General features: G+C 39.5%; 1 protein-coding gene across 7 annotated transcripts in view; it reads left to right on the top strand.

Moving 5' to 3' along the window:
* msi2b (musashi RNA-binding protein 2b) overlaps window positions 1-24,535 on the top strand; it is a 282,220-nt gene that overhangs the window by 64,062 nt on the left and 193,623 nt on the right. For all 7 annotated transcript variants that reach the window (XM_085420129.1, XM_085420126.1, XM_085420128.1 and 4 more), the window contains exon 6: window positions 22,440-22,532. In XM_085420129.1, coding sequence (XP_085276255.1) covers window positions 22,440-22,532 — 93 coding nt within the window. The remainder of the gene's footprint in view (window positions 1-22,439; window positions 22,533-24,535) is intronic.

Below are 24,535 nucleotides of genomic sequence, written 5' to 3'. Positions count from 1 at the left end.
TCGATATAAAGGATATTGTCACATCTTATATCTCGTATAAAAATATATCGATATGTTCTAAAAACTCGATATATCGCCCAGCTCTAGTGTGTGTGTATATATATATATATATATATATATATGTATATGTGTGTATATATATATGTGTGTGTGTGTGTGTGTGTGTGGAGGCATAACAGAAAACAACTTTAAGCTAATATATGAAAATGGCTTATCCTTTCAAGTATCCTTGAAAGGATTTCAAAGCTGAAATTGCTCTAGAGATGCATCAATCGAACTTTTTCCAGTTCCGGTCTGATCCAGCTCGGCTTATGATATCTGCCGATACCAAGTAATGATCCAATACCAGGATTAAATTAATAACATGCAGTCCTCACTTTGAGGAAGAGACTGGAAATCATTCTTTTTTGTTTCAGGCAACGTCAGGTTCAACTTAAACACTGATTTTTCTAACTTCATAAAATAAAATGTAGTAAATAAATGCATCAGAGAGCATACACTTTTGAATTGGCATTTATTAGTACAACAATAAATGGCAATAAGGCAAAAACAAATAAAATTAAAGTATTTTTTTTTCCTGCAGATTAATTTGCACTGGTGTCATTTCAAGTCAAGTCATCAACCTGCCATTTACAGTCACAGTAGCTTCTCCTTTACTTCTCTCTTTCTTTGCACACTTAATTTTACTGCTTCCAAAAGCATTCAACAAAGGCCACACCAAACGTAATGACAGTGAGAGTGAAAGCAATGTCCTCTGAGCTCTTCAGCTGTTTGAATTCTTTTAACTGAAAGAGTCAAAAGATTTAACTGAAATCTGCAGTTAAATTAATAAGTATTGCAAACATATACACAAAAGCTGCTGGTGGAGCCACAGTGAAATCTGAAACAACAGGTAACTGAATTGAATGGTTTAGCCACTGAATATCTGGTCCAGCTTTTTCAGTCAGGATTTGACCAGTATATGATCCAAATATCAGTGCATCCATACGCTACACTTATGTGGGTTCTCACAAAGTCAAGTAGATCCGACTAATGTATTTTGAGAAAAGCAAAGAGCACTCCCATATGGACACACACAGATTACAGCCATCCGAAAACCTCCCATTGCAACCCTGTCGACTACTTGTTTCATTTCAGCTTAGTGTGAGAGTCTCCACTCATTAATGGATAAACTAGTTTCTCTGTTATCCTCTGCTCTTTGTTTCACCTTGTCTTTTTCATAAAATGTGTATGTGCACACAAAATGTACTAAAAACATGAGAACCCACTTTAAAACAACTTCCCCGGCCATTCTTCACTTTTTGTCCCCACATTTCATTCTCATTGCTGTGGTATCAAATACAGTGGTGTTTTTTTTTTTGTTGTTGTTGGTTTTTTTGTACCCTGAGTATTGGTGTCGTGAGAACTCATACTACGGAGGAATGCTTATAAAAGACATCTTATCCTCACATTTTTATGCAGCGAGAAAGCGCCATTTTTTAATATGCAGGGTTAATGTTGGCAAGGGGTAGATTTTAACCCCCTTGGTACTTTTTCTTAACCTAATCAAGTAATGTTAAGTGCTTGAACCTAACTGTCAACTTCCAAATGGCATTTTGCCACAGCGCACCAACACCAGAAAACGCCTTCTGGATATATCTGCAGTGCTGGCACAAGTACTTGTCCCTAGTAATAATACCTGCCAGCTGTAAAAAGTGAACTTGTGCACCTTTGTATTCAAGACAAGAAGCTATTGCAGTTTTTTTTGTATACCACATTGAATTATGTTGACTACTCTAATGCCTATATGCTTATTTTATAGCTAATTAGTTTTTTATTCTTACTCTGAACACCAATAGAGTGCCAAGTCCTGTAAAACCACAAACAAGTGAATAAAGCTATATAAGGTGGAGAGTGACAGCATGAGTTGGGGTATACTGTACTTTAATTCAACAGACAACCAGAGATCAGGTTTTATCTTTTTCTTACAAGTGTACTCCAACTAAAATATTGTTAATGCAAAATATTTTTTTTCCTCTGTTATTCAGCATCCAGTCCATCAGAAATGATCAGTATTTTAACACACTCAAAACCCTTGAAGTATCAGAATTAACCCCACTTACCCTCACAGTGCACACCTTTGCCACAGTGCAAAGTTCAGGCCAGAGGCTAGGTGGCCCGGCTGTGCAACTGTGAACCTGTGTTGGTCTTTAAAATACTGAGCTGTCAGTAGGAGTCAGCTGAGGTAGTTTGTTCTGCTCACCACTCAATGGACATGTTTCATTGGCACCTTGCTGGAGGTCAGCAGCAACCTGCAGCCAGAACTGTGGGGGTCAGGCCAGGCTACCTAGGTTTAGCTGGAGAGTGAATTACTCTGTAGGCGGGGCAGGTGGGCTGAGCTGAGGCTTGGGGCTGAGATTGTGGCCCAGCAGTATTTCTGAAGTGCGTGTGTGTGGACTGCATGGAGAAATCCATTTGACCAGTGTCACACAGCACAGTTTATACGCCTGGTGTGGAAGAGCTGCTTGGAACTCTTTTCTCCACAGATTCTTCAACCAATAACTATTCTGTAGGCTGCCATTGAAGGATTAGGACTAGAGCTCATCAAAGAAAATAGCCTGGTCAGTGTGACGTGCCATTTTAAAGTGGCTGAATATTTTAAGAGAGTCCTCTTCCTCAGAGGAAATGAAATACAGACAAAAAGTGGAGAGCAGGAGGTTTTTGTTTGCTTCTGCCAGTGCTTAGGGGCAGAGATGGAAGATTTGGAAATGTGAAGTAGATTGTTAGGGAGTGAGGCAGTTGGGGCCCATTTTCACCGCAGCTGAGGCCTCCACTAGCCACAAGCAGTTTATATAATTCCAGAGATGATAGAACAAAATATCTTCCACCACACAAAGATTTTACTCCCTTCTCTTCCTCCCAGCTTTTTTATATCTCTTCTGCTTTGCTCCAGTCACCTCCTATCAGCGCTCACTAGCAGCATCAAGGACAGTACAAAGGATTGCAGCATCAGTACTCAGAGACAGGCACAGTGCAAAACCATGTAAAAAGTAGCCTTTTACAGGACACATAGTCGGGATCATTGTGCTTGCTCTGCCATGCATCACCTGCTACTAAATGATTGTGTATTGTGGGCTCAGTGGATGTGCGTCTACGTAACTTGGTGCTGGCTGGTCAGGATTGCCTAGGAGCTATATCCACGCCATGGAGAATGAGTTGGTTGAGCTGTGCTACTGAGCTCTTCTGAGCATGCTTAAGAGCTGGGAATTATTCCACTCATTTCTGGGTTCCTGTGAAGCATGACAAAAAAACTGAAGTGCTTCATGCTCACCCAATTCCCTTCCTGAGAGGAGCCGAGAGGCTAGGGGTTTAGAAGTCGTTGAACAAACACTCACCATGATGAACATTAATTACATCAATTAAGTGGACCACAGCCATTGTCTGGGGTGCCTAAAACCCTGTGTCAAAATGCATTGACAGACCCCAACAAAGAGATACAGTGTGTGTGTTTGTGTGTGTGTGTTGCTTTATGATGCTCCTTTCACAAGTTAGAGTGGTTTGATCGGTAGTTCTTACCATAAGCCATAACTGCGAGATGCCGTAACTGCGGTGGTTCTTGTTACTCGTTGATGAAATTAAAATTTTCCTTTTATCATGCACACAGCTTTTCCACTACTAATTCATCACTTTTCACCCACTATGCTTGATAGATGGCAACAATCTATCTAAGCCACTCGGACACCTCAAAGTTAGTTTTGTGTGTCCATAACAATCCCTGGTCCAGTGTCTGTGATCTTTTGTCCATCTTTTTATTGGTTAGTCTCATATATGGATATTTCTATGTATCCAACATCATGAAGTCTTCTCTTCAAGTGAACTGCTAAGACTCCTGTTTTATGGGCAGTCTTTTAAAAAGCTGCCAGAGAGTCCAGAGATGGACTTCTCATTTTGCTTAGTTGTGCAATGGTACCAGTGCCAGTTTGCATTGTCCAAGAAGGAATATCCTTCTTTTCTCAGGGCAAAAATACTTAGAGTATATAGTTTTTCTAATTATCACATTAAAAAATGATTTGGTAAACTTGGATTAGGGACATAGACTGCACGCAAAGATGGCTATGTCTTTATATAAAGCTTTAGCTTCCAGGTCTAAAAAAGAAGACCATATTCAAGTGCTACAAAATGTACAAGTGCCTTTCTTGTAATGGTCAGCAGGGGACGAATCCTCTGGTTGCAAAGCAATGAAACAAAAATAAACAAAAACTCCCCCAAAGGGGGGATGGGGTATTAATTTATCTCCCTCGAACTCTGGCTTAACACATTAACACATTCCAGATAATCTTATGGCCTCAGTTGCAACATTCTTATTAAGTATTACTTGTTGTTGTTCATTTTTTTTTAATGCTGGGTGCCCATTAGTGGGCTTGACATCTCAAAACATTGATCATTCTTGATGAATGATTCCATGAATGATTAATTGTTTCTTTATAAAAATGTGCTGTTATTATTTATAGAAAAAAATAGGTTGTTTATACATAACTCTTTGTGTTTGAGTTGAAGTATATTCTATACATGTTCAGGCATAATTAGCATTATTTACAGATTTAAATCAAATATCTATATTGACTTTGATGCTTAGATCTGTTTAGATTTAGCAATTCTCTGTTAGTGTGTGAAAAAGATGTTTAAGCCCTGTATTAGTCTATTAAGACCTTGAGATTGTTTAAGTGTGAATTATGTTGATATTTGTTTTAAAGTAAATCATGCTCATATTACATAGTTTGATATAAACAAATACCTAATAAAAGTGAGATAATACACAAATCTAGTCTTCCATAAAGTGTGACAGACTAAAGTCACCTCAGCAGCAGCAGCAGCAGCTCACAGCATTTCGAATGACACAGAGAGCTGAACACTGCATGGTGTGCTGACTTTTTAATAGGGAAGAGAGTCCTTACTGGCTTCCTCTCATGGGAAAACTGACATTCTTGTCCGGGAGGTGAACAGCAAAAGGCTTAAATGTCTAACAGCCAAGATACTGCCAACAGCAAGTTGAATTCATATTTCTGAAGACACTGACTGCCCGATAACCTTGGTACTGAGGCCAAATGATGCACACTTACAGTTGCTTTTTGTGCAACTGCAGTGACCCTCATGATTAACTTTGTAACACACTGAATTGTGTCTCTATGACGCTGCATTTGCGGTACTTACATGATTAAACAAACTTGCTGTCAGTTTTTCTAGTATGCGGCTGAATTCATATTTATGTGGTGCTGTTATTGCCAGTGTAAATAAAAGACCGCTTAAACCGTTTCCATGATTATATATTTAATTAAAGCTGCGGTTAAACATTTATTTTCACCATTGATTAATCTGCCACTTTTATTTTTAATTAATGATTTCTCCTTTTGTCTGTAAAATGATAGGGGGCTTGGAAAAAAATGCCCCCTCATAATTAGAGGCAGAGGTGACTGATTGCTTATTCTGCCCCCCCAAAAAACAAAGTCAATCAATCAGTTTATTAGGATATAAAACAGAGAAAAGCAGAAAGAGCACTCAAACGTGAGACGTGAGAACCAGTGGACAAAAGTGACACAAATGAGTAATCACTAATCCATACAGTCACTGATTTAATTTTTACTGACTACTGGATAGCTAATCTTTTCAGCTTGAATATTAATTGCATTAAGTGTTCAGGGATAGACTGCTCAGTGAGAATTGTCAGTTTTTCCCTGGATTACTTCTTTGTAACAAAATATGCAACACAAATATGCAATGTCTTCTCTTTTACAGTGGTTGTGACCTCTGAACTTGCAGTGTCTATCTAGTTGAACACAAGAAACCTGTGAAATATATTTAGCTTCTGTGAAAAAAAAAAATCTCGAATCAAACTAAACTGAGTACTGTTCTGAGTTGAGTTGATGTGACATATAAGAAGCTGCAGTTTTAGAGTATATTCCTCCATTTATGATCGACCTTCTCCTCCTCCTCTTCGTCTCTCCCTGCTTCTGCTATCGTATCACTCACATGGCCACATTTCAAGAGATGGAGGTTCCACAATGATTAGCTACATTGTTTTCCCACCATGTGTGAATGAGAGAGATGGAGAGAGCCAGGGGGCTGGGTGGGTTGTTGTGGGTGGGAAGGTAAGGTGCGCAGAGGGCCTGTTACCAAAACCCCCCACAAAAAACACATTATTGTAATTGGAAGTTAAAATCCCATTTGTTTTCCCCTCTAGTGCTTACTGTCATGACTAGGGGGGAGAGGGGAGCGGGGGACTTGTTTTAAAAATTAACATTTGGTATCAATGTCGGGTTCACGCAAGAGAACATCAACCTTCTGAAAAGGGTGCCACTCAAAGCAGCTGAAGTGGGGGAGATGATTTACTATAGGAAAAACACGTTTTGGTTCTGATACACAACCACAGCCACTCGGTGTCTTGTCTGTAGCCTCTGGTTCAAAGGCGAATGTTGCTTTATGAACATGATAGTTCATTTCGCATTCATATCTTCACGATGTAAACTAAATGATGTAAAAAGAAATTTTTTAAAAAGGACCAGCAAAAGGGGCACAATCACAAATATGCCTTGAGGGGCTATGCAGTCTTCATCACATGTGACATTCTCTGTTCTAAGACCCTCACAAAGCCAAATAAACTTCTGAATGAGACATCTTTCCATAAGTTGCTTGAGGTACATCCAGTAAATGGCACATGAACAGAAAGCAACATATTAAACTCGTGATTTTATCATATTTGGGATAAGCATGAAAAAAATCTATATGAAGAATATGATCTTGGATGATCACTTCTAGTTATCTAGAAAAACACACAGGAGCTAAGCTACATCACTTTCTCTCCAGGATAAAGCATGGCAAGAAGACAAACAAAACAAATGACCAAAAGGCAAAACATAAGCCCGCCATTCACACCCACAGTAGAAGGAAAGAAACACACATAGGGAAAAAAGAACAACATGAACACACAGGAATGAGAGAGTAGCTCAGTAACTGATTCTCCTGCAGGATGAAGACTCAGATCCACAACAGCTAGGCTGAAGCACCAACATCCGCGAGTGAGAGAGAGCATATAATCCAGTAGTTTCCCTTTCTGAGGTTTCTCTCAAATTTTTTGCTTTCTTCCTGTGTGTGTGAGGCTAAACTATACAAGTGAAACAAAAAACACTTGACTTGGCTTGTTGTAATCACGCAGTAGAAGGCAAAACTGTAAAGTTTGAGGTCCCTCATACTGGTGCATGTTCAGGGACAGGGAGGGGGCAGCAGAGACCCAGAGTAGATTTGGAGGCACCGTAGTGTAAATAACAGTTAAAAGCAACTGCAGGCTCCTGACTCTGCCTCCTGCCCGAATGAAGATTCGAATTATGTTACTGAGTTATCCCTTGCTTGACAACTGCTGGTTTGGGTTTAAAAGGTCAGCTGGAGGAGTTCATTGAGTTCACATCATTATCTGTCTATCTATAATAACACAGTAATCACATATATATAGTGGCATTGTTATCAGTGTTACCTCCTCAATGTTTACACTCAGTTGAACCTCTCGCAATGTATATATCTTCAAGGTCAGCTAAAGCTTGTGCTTTAAACCTTTGTATAGATAATTTGAAACACGTATTTGCATCCATATTTAGAAAAGTGCTGAAATGTGTTCAGTGCATATAGTACAACAGAGCCCGTTTCGTATGACCTACTATTTTAAAGTATGTGTTTTAGAGTATTTTTGTATTTCAAAATGTGAATGGATCATCTTGGAACGAGATTTATTCCATCTCTCTTCATGTTAAATGACTTCCAAAGCTCCAGAAAGGCAAGCTGTGCCTCATAACCCCAGAGTGAGTTTTTGATATCCAGTCATGTTTGCAATATATCGTCTAGGAAATTTGTTAAATGTCCATAACGTTGCTTGCTCAAATGTCCCAGATTTGGCCAAAAGCAAGCATCTAATTAGCATAATATTCATATTTCTGAAAAGCTCTTAAGAGCACTTCTGGCATTGTCCATTTCTCTTATTTGCCTCTTATTGCTATAATGTTTGCTTAATGCCTGGCCTGTGCCTAGCGATCGCATGCTGTGCTCATTGTGAATGCAGTGTGAATGTGCTGTTTGGGTATGGGCCCATGCATCTCCAGGGCCCTATAATCAGCTCTAAGCTGCTTCTATCAATCTTCATAACTGTAGTGGGTTGAGGAGGGAAGTGCAGCTAATCAGCTCTAACCGGCCCCATGTTCAGCTTGACTGTCACTGTTATAGCAAGGCCATATGCAAACATTGTCCCTTACATGCGTGTCCCTTACTCACATCTTGGCCATCTCACAGGGCCATTCCACAGATGGCCGGCTCTAGCTGAAGTCAGGTTTTGAAAGGGCCTGTGACTTTCACTGAATAGCTGTTAGTGTAGGTTAATATAGGAGTGGTGGCCCTGCAGCGGTGGCAATCACAGCTCTGATCAGAGCCGGGCTTCAAAGACGTCTGTGCAAGTTGAAGCCAGAGTTGTCATTAGCTTCTGCCCTGTGCTTGACAGCCCTTCCCCTCCCCCCCCAACTCCTTCTTCCTGTCTCTCTCTCTCATTCTTCGTCTTTGTCTCCCTCTTATTGCTCTCATTTTCTGCCCATGTGCAAATGGCTACTGTAATCCTGGGCCTGGGCGCTCTGGCCTGTCACTCCACATTTGCACTAAGCATCTTTCCTTCTCTCATCTCCTTTGCCCTAATTGTATTGTAATAAGCAATTACAGATCTATTTATGCACACTAGATCTGAGATTGGGCCACTTTTTAAGAGGCTGTATAGGGGAGTGGAAGTGGACCGAGCGGCGCCCCCTCACCCTGAACTTACAGCTGGGACAAAGACGGCACTGCTGCTAATCGCTCGGCTTTCCCTGTTTCTCTCGCTGATGTTCTAATCCCGCATTACTATCTGGTGCTCTCCTTCTGTTTTCTATCCTGTGCAGAATGCCCTCTAAAGCAAAAGTGATTGTGCTGTTGTTTGTTGTTTATTGGCTGTGTTTTCTCTTTGTGAGTCAGCTCTAGTGATGCAAATGAACAGAGGCAGTGTTTACCTGGACTGGCCATGTTTTCCCTGCGTGTGTATGTTTCTGTGTGTGTGTGTTTGTGTGAGTGCGTGCGCGTGTGTATCGTGCCTGCACAACGTCTAGGCCTTTGATCATACTACATCGCATTGACAGATGCTCTCTGGTGCTTTCTGGTTGCTTATGAACGAGGCCACAGTCAGGATCTGAATGCCAGTAATTATATCTTGCTGTCTTGCTAGAATGATAAGAATTGTGGCTTATACAACAAAGTGCGATGGCTTTTTTCTATCTGTCCCATTATTTTTAGGTATGAGAAATGACATCGAAATCCCCTGTCTGTTTCCTCCCCGTCTGGGGCTCTGTGTTTACAGCTGTTTGCGAGCCTGTATATGTGAGAGGTTAGGGCCATGATAAAGACTTACACCTTGTAATCATAGCTGGATGTGTGATCTCAGCGACCTGCCTGCGAACTGGCTTGGAGAATGGTGTGCATGCGTCGTGTGTTTGTGTGTGTTGAAGAGGAGTGGGCGGTGACTGATGCCAACCAACGACAAATTTGGAGTATAAGCTAAAAGCAATCATCAGAGTTAAGAGAAAGAACTGGGTATTGTTTAGAGATGAGATTGGTTATGTGAATTTAATTTGGTTTTTTAAAGGTGTTCTGGGTCAGGTATTCAGGTATGAGGACATTTCGATATTTTTTGTAGAGTATACTTGCAAATCGCTAGTTGTTACATTTGAAATATTCTTACAGGGAAGAACTGCTGTCTAAGCCACAATTCTGTAGCTGACGTTGAGTTGAACACATGATTATGTCATCACATGAATGTACCTTCCTGTTGTGTCAGCCCAAGGCTGAAGGTCCAACTCACAAATCTTTGCATGCTGTTTTCCACCTGACCAGAAGACAGGATTCATTTATCTAAAATTAACACATTTAAAATAAATTTATTATTGTTATTTATTGATATATAAACATAAAATAAACACATTATTATATAGTAAACATAATATTCCTGATAAAATCAGTCAGTCTAAATTACGAACACAGGCATTGGCTCTCTCCTCCATCATTTTCCTCCCTCAGTCTCTTGTTGGCTGCCTGCAGCTACCGCTGCCAGAGAGCTAGCAGCTAGTAGCTAAGTTTAGAATAATTTACCAAATTGACAGCTGCAAATTAGCTACCAGTTTGTCTCTGATAGCTTTCTTTGTTTGCAACAAATCATGTTTTTGTATTTTGTGCTGTTGTCATATGTATATATATATATATATATGTATTAGTAAATATAGTATTTATTACTTGCATTTTTAAGCAGGTAACAGGATAAAGGACTCACGAGTTTGAGGCTTCACCTTTCTCGCTTCTCAGTCAATGGAGCGTTGTTATATGTTGATAAACTGAATTGCATTCTGTTGCTTCCCAGTGCTTGCTAACTGCTAATCAAAGCTTGGATAGCTTGCCTTGTGAGTGAATGGTTGTTGTTGCTCCAATAGTCACACCAGCCAAGATAACTCCCTCATCTTCAGTCACCTTCATTGGCAAACATTAAAGCACATTTAAATTGAAGTCTGACCGATTTATCGACAGGCCAATATTAGATAAATGCTGATCTTTCACAATTTGTAACGGCCACTAAAGGAAAATTTAGGAAGTAAAGAGACGGTTGTCGATTACGCGTTGACACTGCGTAAGTTGTTTTCGGAAGGGACACAGAATAACTAGCTAAACAAAAGTAAAAAATAATGATAAGTACCATAATGATGCATAATGATATGTTAGGGAAATTTGTTTTGTGCATATCTTGAAGGCTGTCGAGATTTTAAATCGGTGACTTTTATTTTACACTTTTTTTTTTACACAAAAATGTGTAGAATTACCAGAAATATCAATCAGCAACGTTATAACATTTAGAAATAAGATTATACAGATTATAAAATAAGATTAATACAAAAAGAAATATGTTAAATGCACATATAAAGCAAAGAGTGATTGCTTTCCAAGGATTATATAGCAATAAATGAATTATTGTCAGGGCTTTACTATGTGTACTGAGAGAGACTGTTTGAATTGGGTGTTTTAGCAGCAATGAGGGAGTCTCTTTCAAAAGAGGGTGTGGATTTGATAACATGACAAAATAAGTATACTACAACAAGTTTTTTGAATTAAAAAGAAAAACAACAACAACAAAAGATGCCAGCATGTCAAGTTTCTTGTAAAACTGTTTTAAGGAGTTCTACTCAGAGGACCAACATATGGGAGGACAGAATGGAAATTTATGCAAATAGGTGCTGCCCCTGATTCATCACTGCAGACTGACCACGGTGGCAGAGGAAATTGAGTCTGAAATTTTACGTCTGGGAAAAGCAAGTGTAAAATCTGCAGCGGTGTTTTTATTGCACGCATAGTGGACAGTTAGGATTGGAACAATGAGCAACAGAGACACACAAAGACATGCACATTAAAAAATGTATTATGAAGTTATTTCACTGGAGCTCTCGTTTATTTATATTACCTTTCTGTGTCCTCTTCTTTAACATAGATGTGGGGGGGGGGGGGTGTTAATAGCTCATAGCAGCTTCAGTCCCGTTTAAGTTCCAAGTTAGACCCTACATCTTCCACACGGATTTTTCCCAACTTATTCAATCACTGATGTTTTTGTTGAGATTAGGACATTTGACTGTTGCTTGCAGTCCCAAACGCACCATCTCTACAATCAGTATTCAAAGTGCAGCAGAAGGATACTAATCTCTAAAATTGTCCAGACATGCACCACACGCATCACAACAATCAGACACTAGACTTCATGGCACTTAATGCAAAGTGCAGCTGTGCTCATAGTTAAAAAACCCTGGTAAATAAATAAACTGCAGGGAAGCCAAATTTTGCACTCATTCTAAACTGTGACCGAGTCAGTAAATATTCCCACAAATACTGACATAGGTTTATGTGGTAATTAATCCATTAGATATATGTTTTTAGAGTGTTTTATGAATTAAAAAGTATGAAAACAGCACTCAAAGTATGGCAGAGTTTTAAATAACCTTTTTCGCGCTTTAAAGCGCTGAAAGACGGGGCGATTTTCATGCTAGAAAAAAAGGCAAGGACATCCATCAATAATGTGCGAATAAACACTATTTTCCTCCCTTCTTCTCACCATAAATGTTATCAGCTTACAATTTTTCCAGTAAATATATTACCTGTCTTTGTCGCCATCTGTCATTGCCACGCCTCTCTGAATAGAATTTAAGACAACATGCTTAAAACATCAGAGCCGGATTGTCAAGATTTGCATAAATACGTTGCACTTTTTTTCTGCCTTCTTCTCCTCTACTTTTATATTGTTTCACACTATATTAATCTTCTCTCATATCCTACTTGGAGAGTTAATAACGTTCACTCGTTGCCATTGCATTCTTTGTTTTGCGTGCGTGTTCAAAACACTAATAGCTTTTTTGTAGGTGCAGCACAAAGGCTCTTTGAATTGTGTTTGCTGCCACAGGTAGCAGTCTTAAATTTTCCACAAATAACAATAATGTTGGATACTACAATATTAGCTACAGGCTTATCTATTCAGGTTTCCTTGACACTCGCAGCAGCAGTAGCAGCCCATGCTTTTATAGTGCACACTTAAACCAGGAGCCAAATGTTATAAAGGATTTGCAATGAGATACATTGTTTACACTTACTGTGGATACAAAGAATGTCATTATATGTCTTCACAGTGAAACAGTCTGGTCTTGAGTGACTTTGTGCGGTATGGCTTAAAAGATATGTTCCAAGTTGCTTTTTCTGTCTTTTTTTTTTTTTGAGTCAGAGAACATGTTTAAGGAGAGGAAACTGTCTTTGTTTTTATTGCCTATACTGTGTGTTTGTGTTTGTGCGTCTCTGTGGCCAAGTCCTATCCTCCAGCAAAGAAAAGTAAATTCATTTCTTAATTTAAACATTAAAAAATATATTTGTTTCCAAGTGGAAAATGGTGATTATGAATGGCATGTATCACTTCTAGTTAGCTTTCCTAAAACCTTTAATTGAGTATCATACAAAAGTGATTAAGAGAACTTTGCACAAATTCAGAATTTATTAAACATAAACATTCAATTTAATGTCAAGTACTGTTGCATTCACTGCGGGTCCAATTAAGGACTGAGGATTGCCAGACCCTCTGCAGCCCACTTCCACGTCCCTTTTTGTTGGGTTGGTCTCCTTGCAGAATAATTGAGTGTGGCAGCAACACGTGTGCCTGGTGTCCCAGTGCTATTTCAAATACACCTTCTTGGGTTTTACTTGCTGGGGGATTCCTCTTTCAGACACCCGGTTGGTTTTGGTGCTTTTGGCTGTGGTTGATGCATCATGCATTAGTATATTGGCTTGGCTTGGCTTCTCTTGTTGACATGGAGGTTTGTCCAGTTCTTCTCTTGTGATGGAGAGATATTAATTCTAAATAAATCTCCCTTTTGTCAAACTGATGAATGGAATTTGATATTGTATTATGCAATTCCAATATTATTCTATTGGTTTTTGTAATACACTTGGCCTTTAGCATAAGTTTGTGTTATGTTCCATCTACACTGGCATCAATTCAGGCTTTTTGGGCTTCAGACTAAAGTTATAACAGTAAAAATACATAGAGTGCAGTACACAAAACAGTTTTAATTGCTTTTGGAAAACTACATGTGAATAAAACGGCTTTTAAAAAAAAAAATAAAATAAAATGTGGATTGACAATGACAGTCTTTTTTTTAATGTATTGAAGTACCCTGGACAATGAAACGTTGTGTTCCAGTGATTTACAGTTGAAGGATTGCTATTTTAAATGCTCCGTTTGATATCCAAAAAAATATGATTAACTGGAGGGCCAATCTAAATGCAAAGTTCTGAAAAAAGATTGATATTGTCAATTTGAGTTGTGCTTTTTATTAAAATCGAGATTCCATTATGTGACCCCCCCCCCCCCCAGTCTCTTTCTAACTTATAAAAATATTAAAATAGTCCAGGGCTAGTCCTCATTACTAAAGTGAAGGCACAGTGAGATAGCTTCTGCCATTTTTTTTCTTGATGACCTCACAGAAAAGGTCATGCTGTTCTTAGAGGTATATGGTTAGTCATTTGGTTCCGTCTGTCTTTGTTTAAAACTGCTAACAGGTGTTGATAAGAGTGCACCAGAAGCTTTTTACTTTTTTCCCCCTTTGGTCTCCCTCTCATCTGTGGCACGCCTTCTATTACCATGATAAATGCACTAGGGCAGTAATTGTTGTAGCCCTTCGCATGCACAGCCTCGCACACTCAAGAAATTAGAAACACATCGAAGCAGAGGCACACACGAACTTTCTGATTCATGCTGATAACTCTCCTTACTGTCTCTTAGGGATGTGCGAAAATAACTGAATGTTTGAAAAATTGGGTTAAAGGAAAACTGGGTTGAAGTGTGGTCCATTTTTTAAAAGTGTCAGCTTGAACTGAATGTTGTTGAAAAAGACTTTTTAAAATACTGCAGGCAGACCGGAATGATCAGAACTTAAATGGCTTTAAATACAGCGCAGGGAATTTTCAGTTTCTTCGTGACTGTTATTGCATAGTTTGTGATTTAGTTAAGAAAATTCCTTCGTTAACATGTAAAACGATCTGTGTCAAATTAGATGCAATTTCAAAGTCATTTCATCCAATCGACTCGATGTTAATGCTCCTGCTACATATTTTAGAAAAATAACAGCAGTTATGTAAATCGTTATGAAACGAGAAATGCATTTTGTGCTTTAAAAAGATAAATCCTAAAACAAGACAATCGTTAACGTTTGCTCCTTGTATCTCAAGTATGGCAGGAAAACTTCTCAACAGGACGATCAGCGTGATGAGATACAAAATTTACTGTTCGTTGCGAGCGTTGACTTTGGAGTTATGGTTTACTATGTGTCAGTACAGAAGAAGAAAACAAACAAACAAAAGAAGAGATGAGTCTTTTACTTTTAAAATTAGAATTGGGCTAATTAAAGAGCTCAAATGCTGCATGTTGCTAAGGCTTCTGACACTTCGGGATTGCAGGGTAGGCTGACCCGAGGACATATTTTAGCAAACCAGACATCTTGTACTGAACAGTGCAAGATGAATAGACGTGCTGTTAAACCCCAACTGTGAACTGTGATTGCAACAATCCCAATTCTGTGTTGTTCCTTGTTTACTATGCCACATGTCAGCGTTGGTGCTCCAGTTGCTAGTGGAACAGCTATAAAAGCATGGAAGAAGCAAAGACTCATCAGTTAGGCAATTTCACATCAACAATGTCAACACTCTTTTTTTTTTTTTTTTTTTGGTATGTTTACGTTAATTCTTGTCTTAACTGCAAAACACGGCAATGTCCCAAAAGCTCAGGCGATAACAATTCCCTCTTCTCTTGCTCTAACCCTCAAAATGTTCAGTGTAATACTTGGTGTGAAGGCTTTGTTGCACTTAAGGTAACATAATGTGTTGTCATCAACTCAGTTAATGGCATTTTCACTTCATCTGTCTGTATTTCTGAGGAGTGAGGAGGTAGATTTAGATAGAATCCAGCAGAAACTTCTAAATGTCAGTAGACAATGCAGACTGTAGAAGGACTGTGGAATGAAACAAGAAGTACAAATTAAATTGGTGACTTACTCACACTTAAATTTTTCAATTTATTCATCTTGGTTTCATTGCAATTATTTATTTTTACTAATAAATACCAGTAAATTATATTCGATCAGATATAGTATCTTTTTAAGACCAATAAAATAATGATATTTCGGTATTTAAAAATCTGGCATATCGGATATATCGACACAAAACACAAACACATACACATTTCTCCAACATTTATTATATTCAGTTATTATTGAGTCCTTATTCAGATAATATGACAATGCAGTTTAAAAATAAACTCTGGTCTTGTCACAATGAGTCGTGGATTATGGTCCGACTGCTCAAATCATCTGTTTGCTGTTTAGGTTCCAAGCACTTTTTGCCAACAAGGAAGCTGTAGAGTGCCCTCTGGTGGACAAATGATGTGGAAAATTGTTGAAGGGTGTTTCTCCCATCTCTTCATTATTTTTCATTTATTGGCTGTTATGAATGCTGATACTAATACATTGGCGTGTAGCGGATCTATCAAGCTCTATTATCAGATAACACATGCTGGTAACTGATTCATTCATCAAAATTACACATATGCACATACAAAATATATGAGGCTAGTAGGAAAACAGATATAGCCTCAATTATATGACAATATTTTAAGGAAATGTACAGTAATGATATGTCTGACGACATCGAACACGGTTTTATTTGCGATTGCAGCTCATGGGTGCACTTATTAGTGCAAACGTGATGAAGGATAGTTTTCGTCCTTCTTTCAGCAAACCTGATATGATAACCTAAATGTAAGATACATTCATCAATCTAATTAATTTCCCCCTAAAATGATGGCAAGCAAGGTGTATACAAAGAGACAGCCCAGTAGCTCTGTATTGTATTGTTGTGGAGGTTCACTGTTTAGATGCGGTCTTCATATTGGTGTGTAGTGGCCTTTTCACGTAGTGCTGCATGCTCTTCATTTCAGTAGCATTATGGAGCTTCTAGGTGCCCTTCACGCGCTAAGGGATGTTACACTGGGATTCTGTGGTGTGCTTTTGGAGGGATTTTAGCTGGAGGCGCACATCTCAGGAGAGTAGCCACAGTACACAGTCGTCTCCATTTATAGACCTTTTATCTAAACACATTGAGATCACTTGTAACCCTTTGCATATCGTTGAAAATGGTTGCAAACATTAAAAGTACTATGATGTACAGCTCCGTCCCTGCTGTGTTCACTTATGTCACTTATATCTTTCCTACATTTCAAATGTATAATTAATATGATAGTTGGTGTGATAAGGAAAAGAAATCAATATAATTTCATCTTACATTATGATCTGTGTATGTTTAAAGACAAATAAGCTAACGCAGTTGATTCCAATAAGTTCACTCACTTTGCCGCTCTGGCGCTATGAGGCTTAATGCCTGTTGTCACCATGGAGAGAGAAATAAAGAAAGTAATTGTGTTGTGCCAGGGCTCAAGCAATCCTATCAGCTATTGGGCACACATGTCAGAGTATGAAGACAGGGCTGAAAACTTGACCAGTTCCTGCCTGATGGAGTGAGGCTGAAATATGAGCAGGGGAATGGGTGGCCCAGAAGGAAAGCAGGACAAACAGCTGATGTGGAGAGGCAAGCAGACATGAACATTGGCTTGTTTATTTTTAGTTTTTAGTTTTTTCATACCTAGATTGGCAATGATAAAAGTGAGTGATGTTGATAAATGCTTGCACAGCCAGTTTATCAGCAGCTGTCTGGCTGGGGGTTGCCTGCGGCAGCGTCCAAGGCTGATAACCCCTGAGGCCCGAGGCATGATGTTGGGAGGAGGAGGGGTTCAGAAGATGATGCAGCTGCTGGGTTTTGGCCAGTGAATAACCCTAATTTAGTCAGTTGATACTTTGCATGTCCGCCAGTAGTCAAGGGCTGCAAATCAGTGAATAAGAAACATCATCAAGCTTCACTGAGAGCCTGTAAAGGTTTTTACAGAGCAGCAAATAGAAGTATTAAATGAAAGCAGGGAAAGAAAACAACTCTTATATTCTCATCACCACGAGGGAAAACCCACCAGAAAAGAGTGGCATCTTTACCTTTACTCTGATCTGGTGACATCTCAGACTCAGCTTGTCAGGCTCGGCTTTGTAATGCTAGACTTGACTCGGCTTTCTTCAGTCTAAGCTGTACTCTCTCATCCTCAGGTGTGCTTTGAGATTATCATTGCCACGTTGACATTAGGTGACACTGCATGTTAGTATGCATAATTTGGCTGGTACTACCTCTTTACCACGCGAACCTTCTAATAGCAATTTAACCTAAGGACTAACAGAGATACCAACTTGGAAAGCTTGACTTACGATGATTTAACTCACACAGATGAACTCAGATTTCGCTTTATAGCATGTCAAACACTGGATTTACTGATTTGTTTGTTTTTCTATGAATTGTTCAGGCTGATATCTGCAGCAATATTGATGGTCAAGAGTATTTAGACACCTGTGTGCCATCACTAATTACTACACAAGCTGTGTTTGCATATTTAAACCTGTGGCCCATTGCACATTCTCATGAAGTTGATGAAGCGCTGAGTGAGACTCGTTGCTCTTGTCAGTGTAATAAAACATCGCTGATTACATTTTTACTGGTTGAGCGTGCAGTGTCAGCCCCGGCCTCTTGTGGTTACTTTTTTTCTGGTTATTTGTTCATCTTGGCAGCATCCCCAGGCCTAAAGAAGATGCTGTGCGCTGAGCTCTTTTCCCTTCTTCACCTTTAAATTAGAGTTAAAACTGGGAAATGACTTCATTTCTTTTCCCTTTTTTTGTTTTGTAGTTGGATTAATTGAGTTGTATGATAAAACAATATTTTTTTTAAAAATCACTTGCGCAAAATTCATGAAAAAGAAACTAACTGTAGGAGAGGACCCATGTGTGGGAGGCTGTGTGCATATGTGCAGGCTATGTGCCTGTGAGACTGTGTGCACCTGGAAAGCACTTGACAGATGGTTCTTCAGCTCTAGTTGAATGTCACTTCTTTTTTTTCTCAGTGTTAAGCCTCTTTCATAGATGGAAAGTGTTTCGGTCAGCATTTTGATCAAGGTAGACTCTTTCAGCTTTCTTGATTGTTTGCCGGGCATCTCCAGAGTATGTTTATCCAGCCCCCATCATTTATTTCTGTTTGATTTAGGCGAGCCGAGAGAGATCAGAGCCGTGACTTTCTCCACTGCGTTTTCTGCCTCTTTTTTTTTTTTTATTTGTTTGTTTTGCCAGTTAGATTACAGAGCGGTGCATCAAAAATCATTATATACCACATCGTATCAGCGCGTTTTCAATCTGTAGAATGGGTTTAGTACTTTACAGAGACAGTAAATATTTTGTTTGGGTTAATGTGGTCTTCTTCAAAGTACAGTAATCTTGTTCTTTCTCTGTTTGCACAGGCCAAACTGGTACAAGAAAAACAAGCTGACCTTATAAGATGCATCATAAGTTAAAGTAAAAACCTACCATGTCTTAGTAAGGTGTTGGGCCAGCATATACAAAGAGAACAGCTTCAGTGTGCTTTGGTATTGATTCTCCAATCTCTGGAGCTCTACTGGAGGGCTTGAGCACAGTTTTTCCAAAACATATTCCTTCATTTTGGGTTTTGATCGTGGTGGTTGACAGCACCTGTTCAAAAATCTATGCCCTATGTTCAAGAATAAGGAAAAACACTGACTGTTGTTTGGGTGAAGAAGCAGAAGAAGGTACTGCAATTTCACGGCAGGATTTCCAACATCATCATACATGTCAAAACAGAAAAACTCTTTATTGCCTTGGGACAGAAAAGAGGATGGATGGATAGTTTGTATTTAATTGCAGTGATCCTTTCCTCCAAACCAGAGCCACTGGATCCTTTCACTCTGGGGTCAAGGGCTCAACTTTTCTTCTCAATGTGTCCCTATTTGTTCCAAAATTAGGTCAGACTTTCATTCCACTAGCTCGTCATTCTTCCTCTTCACATAGGTAATGTAGGGCAGTTTATAAATATTTTTAGCTCGGACTTTGGATTCCTAACAAGATAATTGATTTACAATTGTATTATTGGCAAATTCTATTTCCGAATGACTCTCTATTTTTGTCTTGTGTTCTGTTGGGGACTTTTGCCCCTCACTAGAAGCCCAAACTGTGTGTGGAGTACACATTGTAAAGGCGTGGTTAGTTTGTGTATATGATAGCGTCACGCAATACAGATTTGTCAGCTCCACATCTATGACGCAAATCTCCTGTTCTATTATATCCTGAAGGTGCTCTATTAGATTGAGATCGGGTGACTGTGAAAGCCATTTGAGTACAGTGAACTCACTGTCAGGTTCAGGTAACCAGTTCGAGATGAAAATCAGCTGAATATGAGCAAACTAAGCCAAGTCTTACAAGAATGGACATGATAAGCAGCAGGTTTTGGGGTTTAAACCATGATCAGTTTACACTAAGGGGCCCAAAATGTGCCAAGTAAATATCCCCACACCTTTATACCACCAGTAGCCTGACCCTTTGATACAAGTTGGGATGTTTTCATCTTGTTTAGTTGTTAGCCAAATTGTGATCCTGCCGTCTTAGTATCACAGCAGAAATCGAGACTCATCAGATCAGACAACATTTTTTCCAGTTTTCTGCTGTGCACTGTTGGGGAACAGTGGGAACTGTAGCCTCCGTTTCCTTTTACTAGCTGACAGGAGTGGCACCCAGTGTGGTCTTCTGTTGCTGTAGCCCATTTCACAGGCTGTGTGATCAGAGATGCTCTTCTGCATACCTCGGTTGTAACTAGGGGTTACTTGAGTTACTGTTGCCTTCCTATTAGCTTGAAGCAGTCTGGCAATTCTTTTCTGAACTACTGATCACTTGCTAGTCTCTGTTTTTTTTTTTTACCCATTCTCTATAAAGTCTGGTTGTTTCCTATCTGGCACCAACAACCATGCCACATTCAAAGACATTTAAATCACCTTTCTTGCCCATTCTGATGCTCAGTTTGAAGTAAACAGGTCATAATGATCTTGTCTACATGGCTAAATTCACTGAGCTGCTGCCATGTGATTAGCTGATGAAATAGTTGCAATAATGAGCAATTAGCGGTTATACCTAATAAAGTGGCCAGTGAGTATAATTAGATGTGACTCCTGACCAACATGGTTTAATTATACTGGTTTCAGAAAGTAGGAGGCATCATACAAAACCCTTGTAATTTCAAGTCAAGCAACACATGTATTTTTTCCCATAAACTATGTCTTACGTAGCATAACTGTGGACATAGTAGGGCACAGCGAAAGGGAACGTGGCTTATCTCTGTCAGTAGTTGAGGATGTGCAGCCTGGTGCCTGCAGCTCACTGTGGCTGCTCCTTCTTTGTTCCATTAGCGCCTGCCGTATTTCAAACTGCGGGAAGATGCTGAAAATGACCACTGTCTTGTTTTGTCGATGCATATTTGATGAATGATAGCCTTTAGTGCAACACTCACTGATAGACACTACATTTGCGGTGACTACTTCATAAAAAAGGCCATTTGTGTTTCGCCACTTACTGTAGATGCTTTTAATGTGAAGCTGCAGCAGAAGGAAATGTTCTGATCGCATTAGCAGCAACTAAATACAGCTTCTTTTTTTCCTTTTTTTCTTCCGGGAAAGTCACCACAGACATGGGTGATAATACCGGGCATTGATAAATATTGCATTACTCTCAGCAGTGGGCCATAGAGCTCGATCAACACTGTGCTACCGCATTTGGCAATAGATAGATTAACAAGTGATGTTTCCAAAGTTGATGATTAATTGACCTCACTAATGCCATAACCAGCATAATTGCGAATTTTCATGATCATAATAAAAATACGTTTAGCATTCTCTTTGTACCATTAAAAGGTAGAGCTACTAGCGAGGACTGGATCAGATAATAAGCTGCAATGTGATCACCACTGAAACAGTCTGAGGTGAAAGTCCTTCTCCCTACAGTGTTAGAGGCAGCCTCTCATTGCAGAGTCAGATGAGGCCAAAGCATTAATCATAATAACATCATATCCTGCACTTAAAAGAGAAAATACAAATAACACAGACCCTTTAATACGGTTTAATTTGTTAGATGTTAAGGGGTTGTGAGTTTATGAAAACACTTGGTGTGTTGAGAAATATTGCTACATAAATATCACTTCATTTAGTTTACCAGCTAATTTTTAATTGGTGCAGCCTTGTGTGCGTGAAAAAAAAAAAGATTTTACACTCATGCTGATGTTGAATTGTTGCCGTGATTCCCTCTTAAATTGTCTTCCTAAATTTAGCATGTAGTCGGCAGCAGATGTTTGTGCCCTTTTTGATACTGTGGGTAATAATCCTTAATATTCTCGCTGTTTGAAGCTAAATGAGGCTTTAATGCACTCTGATTCCATCTCCTAGCTCTCATTAATTGTTTTTCTTTTTTTTTTTTTTGGAAAGTCCATAAATTATTTATTTATTTATTTTTGGTAAGATAAACAAACTTTTAAGGATGAAATGGATGAAATTTTTAATTCTCTCACAATCTGATTTGATTTGCGCGTCCGTCCGAAAAGCAATTGTGCAGAAAAGGCGCATGACTAAAATATTTTTGTTTTTCCTTCTAAAAGCTCAAGTGTTTGTGATCTTACTGGTGCTACTTTTTTTAATCGTTGTGTGAATGCATGTATTCCTGTTTAGCATCACACTGTCTTTGCTCTGTTACATCCTCCAACCCAGGTGCTGCTCACTTACTGTGTATGAAGTCTCATTAAAGGTGTTGCACAAAGCATTTGAAGCTTTGTCACTAATCATCTCCTGTCGCCCTTTTTCCTTCCAGATGGTCACAAGAACAAAGAAAATATTTGTGGGTGGCTTGTCAGCCAATACAGTAGTGGAAGACGTGAAGCAGTATTTTGAACAGTTTGGGAAGGTAAGACTTGTTTTTTCTTATCATCGCGCGTGGTGTTGTCACAATAGCCCGCACTTTAACGCTTCTCAATTCCCATTAAATGTTGGATTAACTCCGGTGTAACTTTGACCTCTTGACCAGCATCTCAGTCTTTATAGCTATCTCAAACGTTGAGCCTTAAGAGGAATCAGCAGGGCAGGTTTTTCCCTTTATCTTTACAGTTGAACAAATGAATATGTGTTTCGACAGGCAAACATCTGAAGATATAGTAGCTTCACGCAGTGCACCATGGCTGGTCAGCAACATGTATTTTACGTACAGAGCAAACAAGCAGTGACAACCAGCTGCCATGACCAAACCACCCTACAAAGAGGGAAAAAAAACCTCCGAACAAAAACAAATAATGTTTTCTTTTTATCTGTGATAGCATAACATAAGAATCCAATACAACTCAGGATTGGAAATAAAGTTTCAACGGGCTATTGTGACGGCATTGGCACAGCCTTGTATTTAGCTGTCTGTTTCTTTATGCTGCTGCTTCGTGCTGTTCTCACACGCAAATCCCCCCACCCATGAGTGAGGCATATATGCACACCAATCTATACAAGGACGTATATATAGCGCTCTCACATGCTGACTCTAAAAGATGCGCGCGCGCGTGCACACACACACACACACACACACACACACACACACACACACACACACACACACACACACACACACACACACACACACAAACAGTCTTTGATACAGTGGCAGCATTTCACAGATAATTTCCCCACACTGAGCAGAGATCCATTTCCCTCATGTCATAATCCACATCAGTCAAGGTCACCTTCAGCTGATACAGTCCCTGTAACATCAGCACTTGACCTTGAGTTTAAACAATTTTAGTGAGGATGGATTTTTCATGGGCACATAATGTACCGCGGTACTGACGGAGACAAAAGAGGCCTTAGAAATTAATAGAAACTGCATTTTTTTTCTTGTTCAGAGACAATATGCAACCAGCTCTCCCCTATGAAGCCCACTGTTAGTTTCTTGACTGACAGTGAGCAAGGTGAAGGACTTTGTTTTGCTCCCTTTTTTTCAGTTGGAAGTGGCATCGAAGACCTCACCGTGGCCTGGCCTGCCATTCCAAATAAAGATGGCTTATTTGCACAATAGAACGCAGCAAGCAAATATTCAGCACGACTTTGCAATCAATGGATGTGAGAAAGGGCTCGAAATGATTTTCGACTTGATTGAATGACATAATTGACTTGATTATACAAAGTTTTTTCCCTCCTTGAGGAATCCTCAAATGCTTAGGAGGAAACAAACAAATCAGACTGATTGAGCGAGATCTTGTGCATGTTTCTGTGTGTGCTTTTATAGCCTACTTGTGCATGCTTGGATGTGTTAGCAGTACTGCTCTTGCCATGCGTGAGTGTGTCAGCGATTAAGTGTATTTATGTGGGTGCGTGATTAGGGCTGCGTGTGCGTATACGTGTGCACGTACATATGTGTGCGTACGAGCGCGTTTGAGTGCCTTCGGCACAAAAAAAAAAGAACATCAGAGGTTGATACTTGGGGCTATGGCAGACAAGATACAGAGCAAAAAAAAGAAAGTGGTTCTCTCTGTTTTGTGTGTGTCCTTTCTTTCAGCCTTACACACCCCAGGATTTATTAAATAACCTGCCTGTCAGTGCAACCTACCATTATCGCCACATACACACCACTCTAAAGACTTATCCACAGAAGGAAAAACCAATTAATTCAGTTTCCCCTTCATAGAATCTTGGTGGCAGTATGTGTGTCAGTCTGTCAGTCAGCCATCAGTCCGTCTTTCTGTCTGTCAGCCTATGTGCATGTCAAGGGGGACATTAGCCAGCATGGTGGCAGGGCAGCTAGTCATTTATATTTCTGGGAAGTCTGTTTTGAAACACTTATCAATCATCAGAGAACTTCAGCTTAAGGCACCAGCGAATGTTCTTTCTCACTGGGAACAGGCCATTTCACTGATATTATTTAGCAACTCC

The sequence above is a fragment of the Rhamphochromis longiceps genome, linkage group LG10, assembly GCF_057381845.1.
Source record: "Rhamphochromis longiceps isolate RC_006_pf linkage group LG10, R_longiceps_female_GT1.1, whole genome shotgun sequence".
NCBI lineage: Eukaryota > Metazoa > Chordata > Actinopteri > Cichliformes > Cichlidae > Rhamphochromis > Rhamphochromis longiceps.
This window is presented reverse-complemented; position numbering and strand designations above follow the sequence as displayed.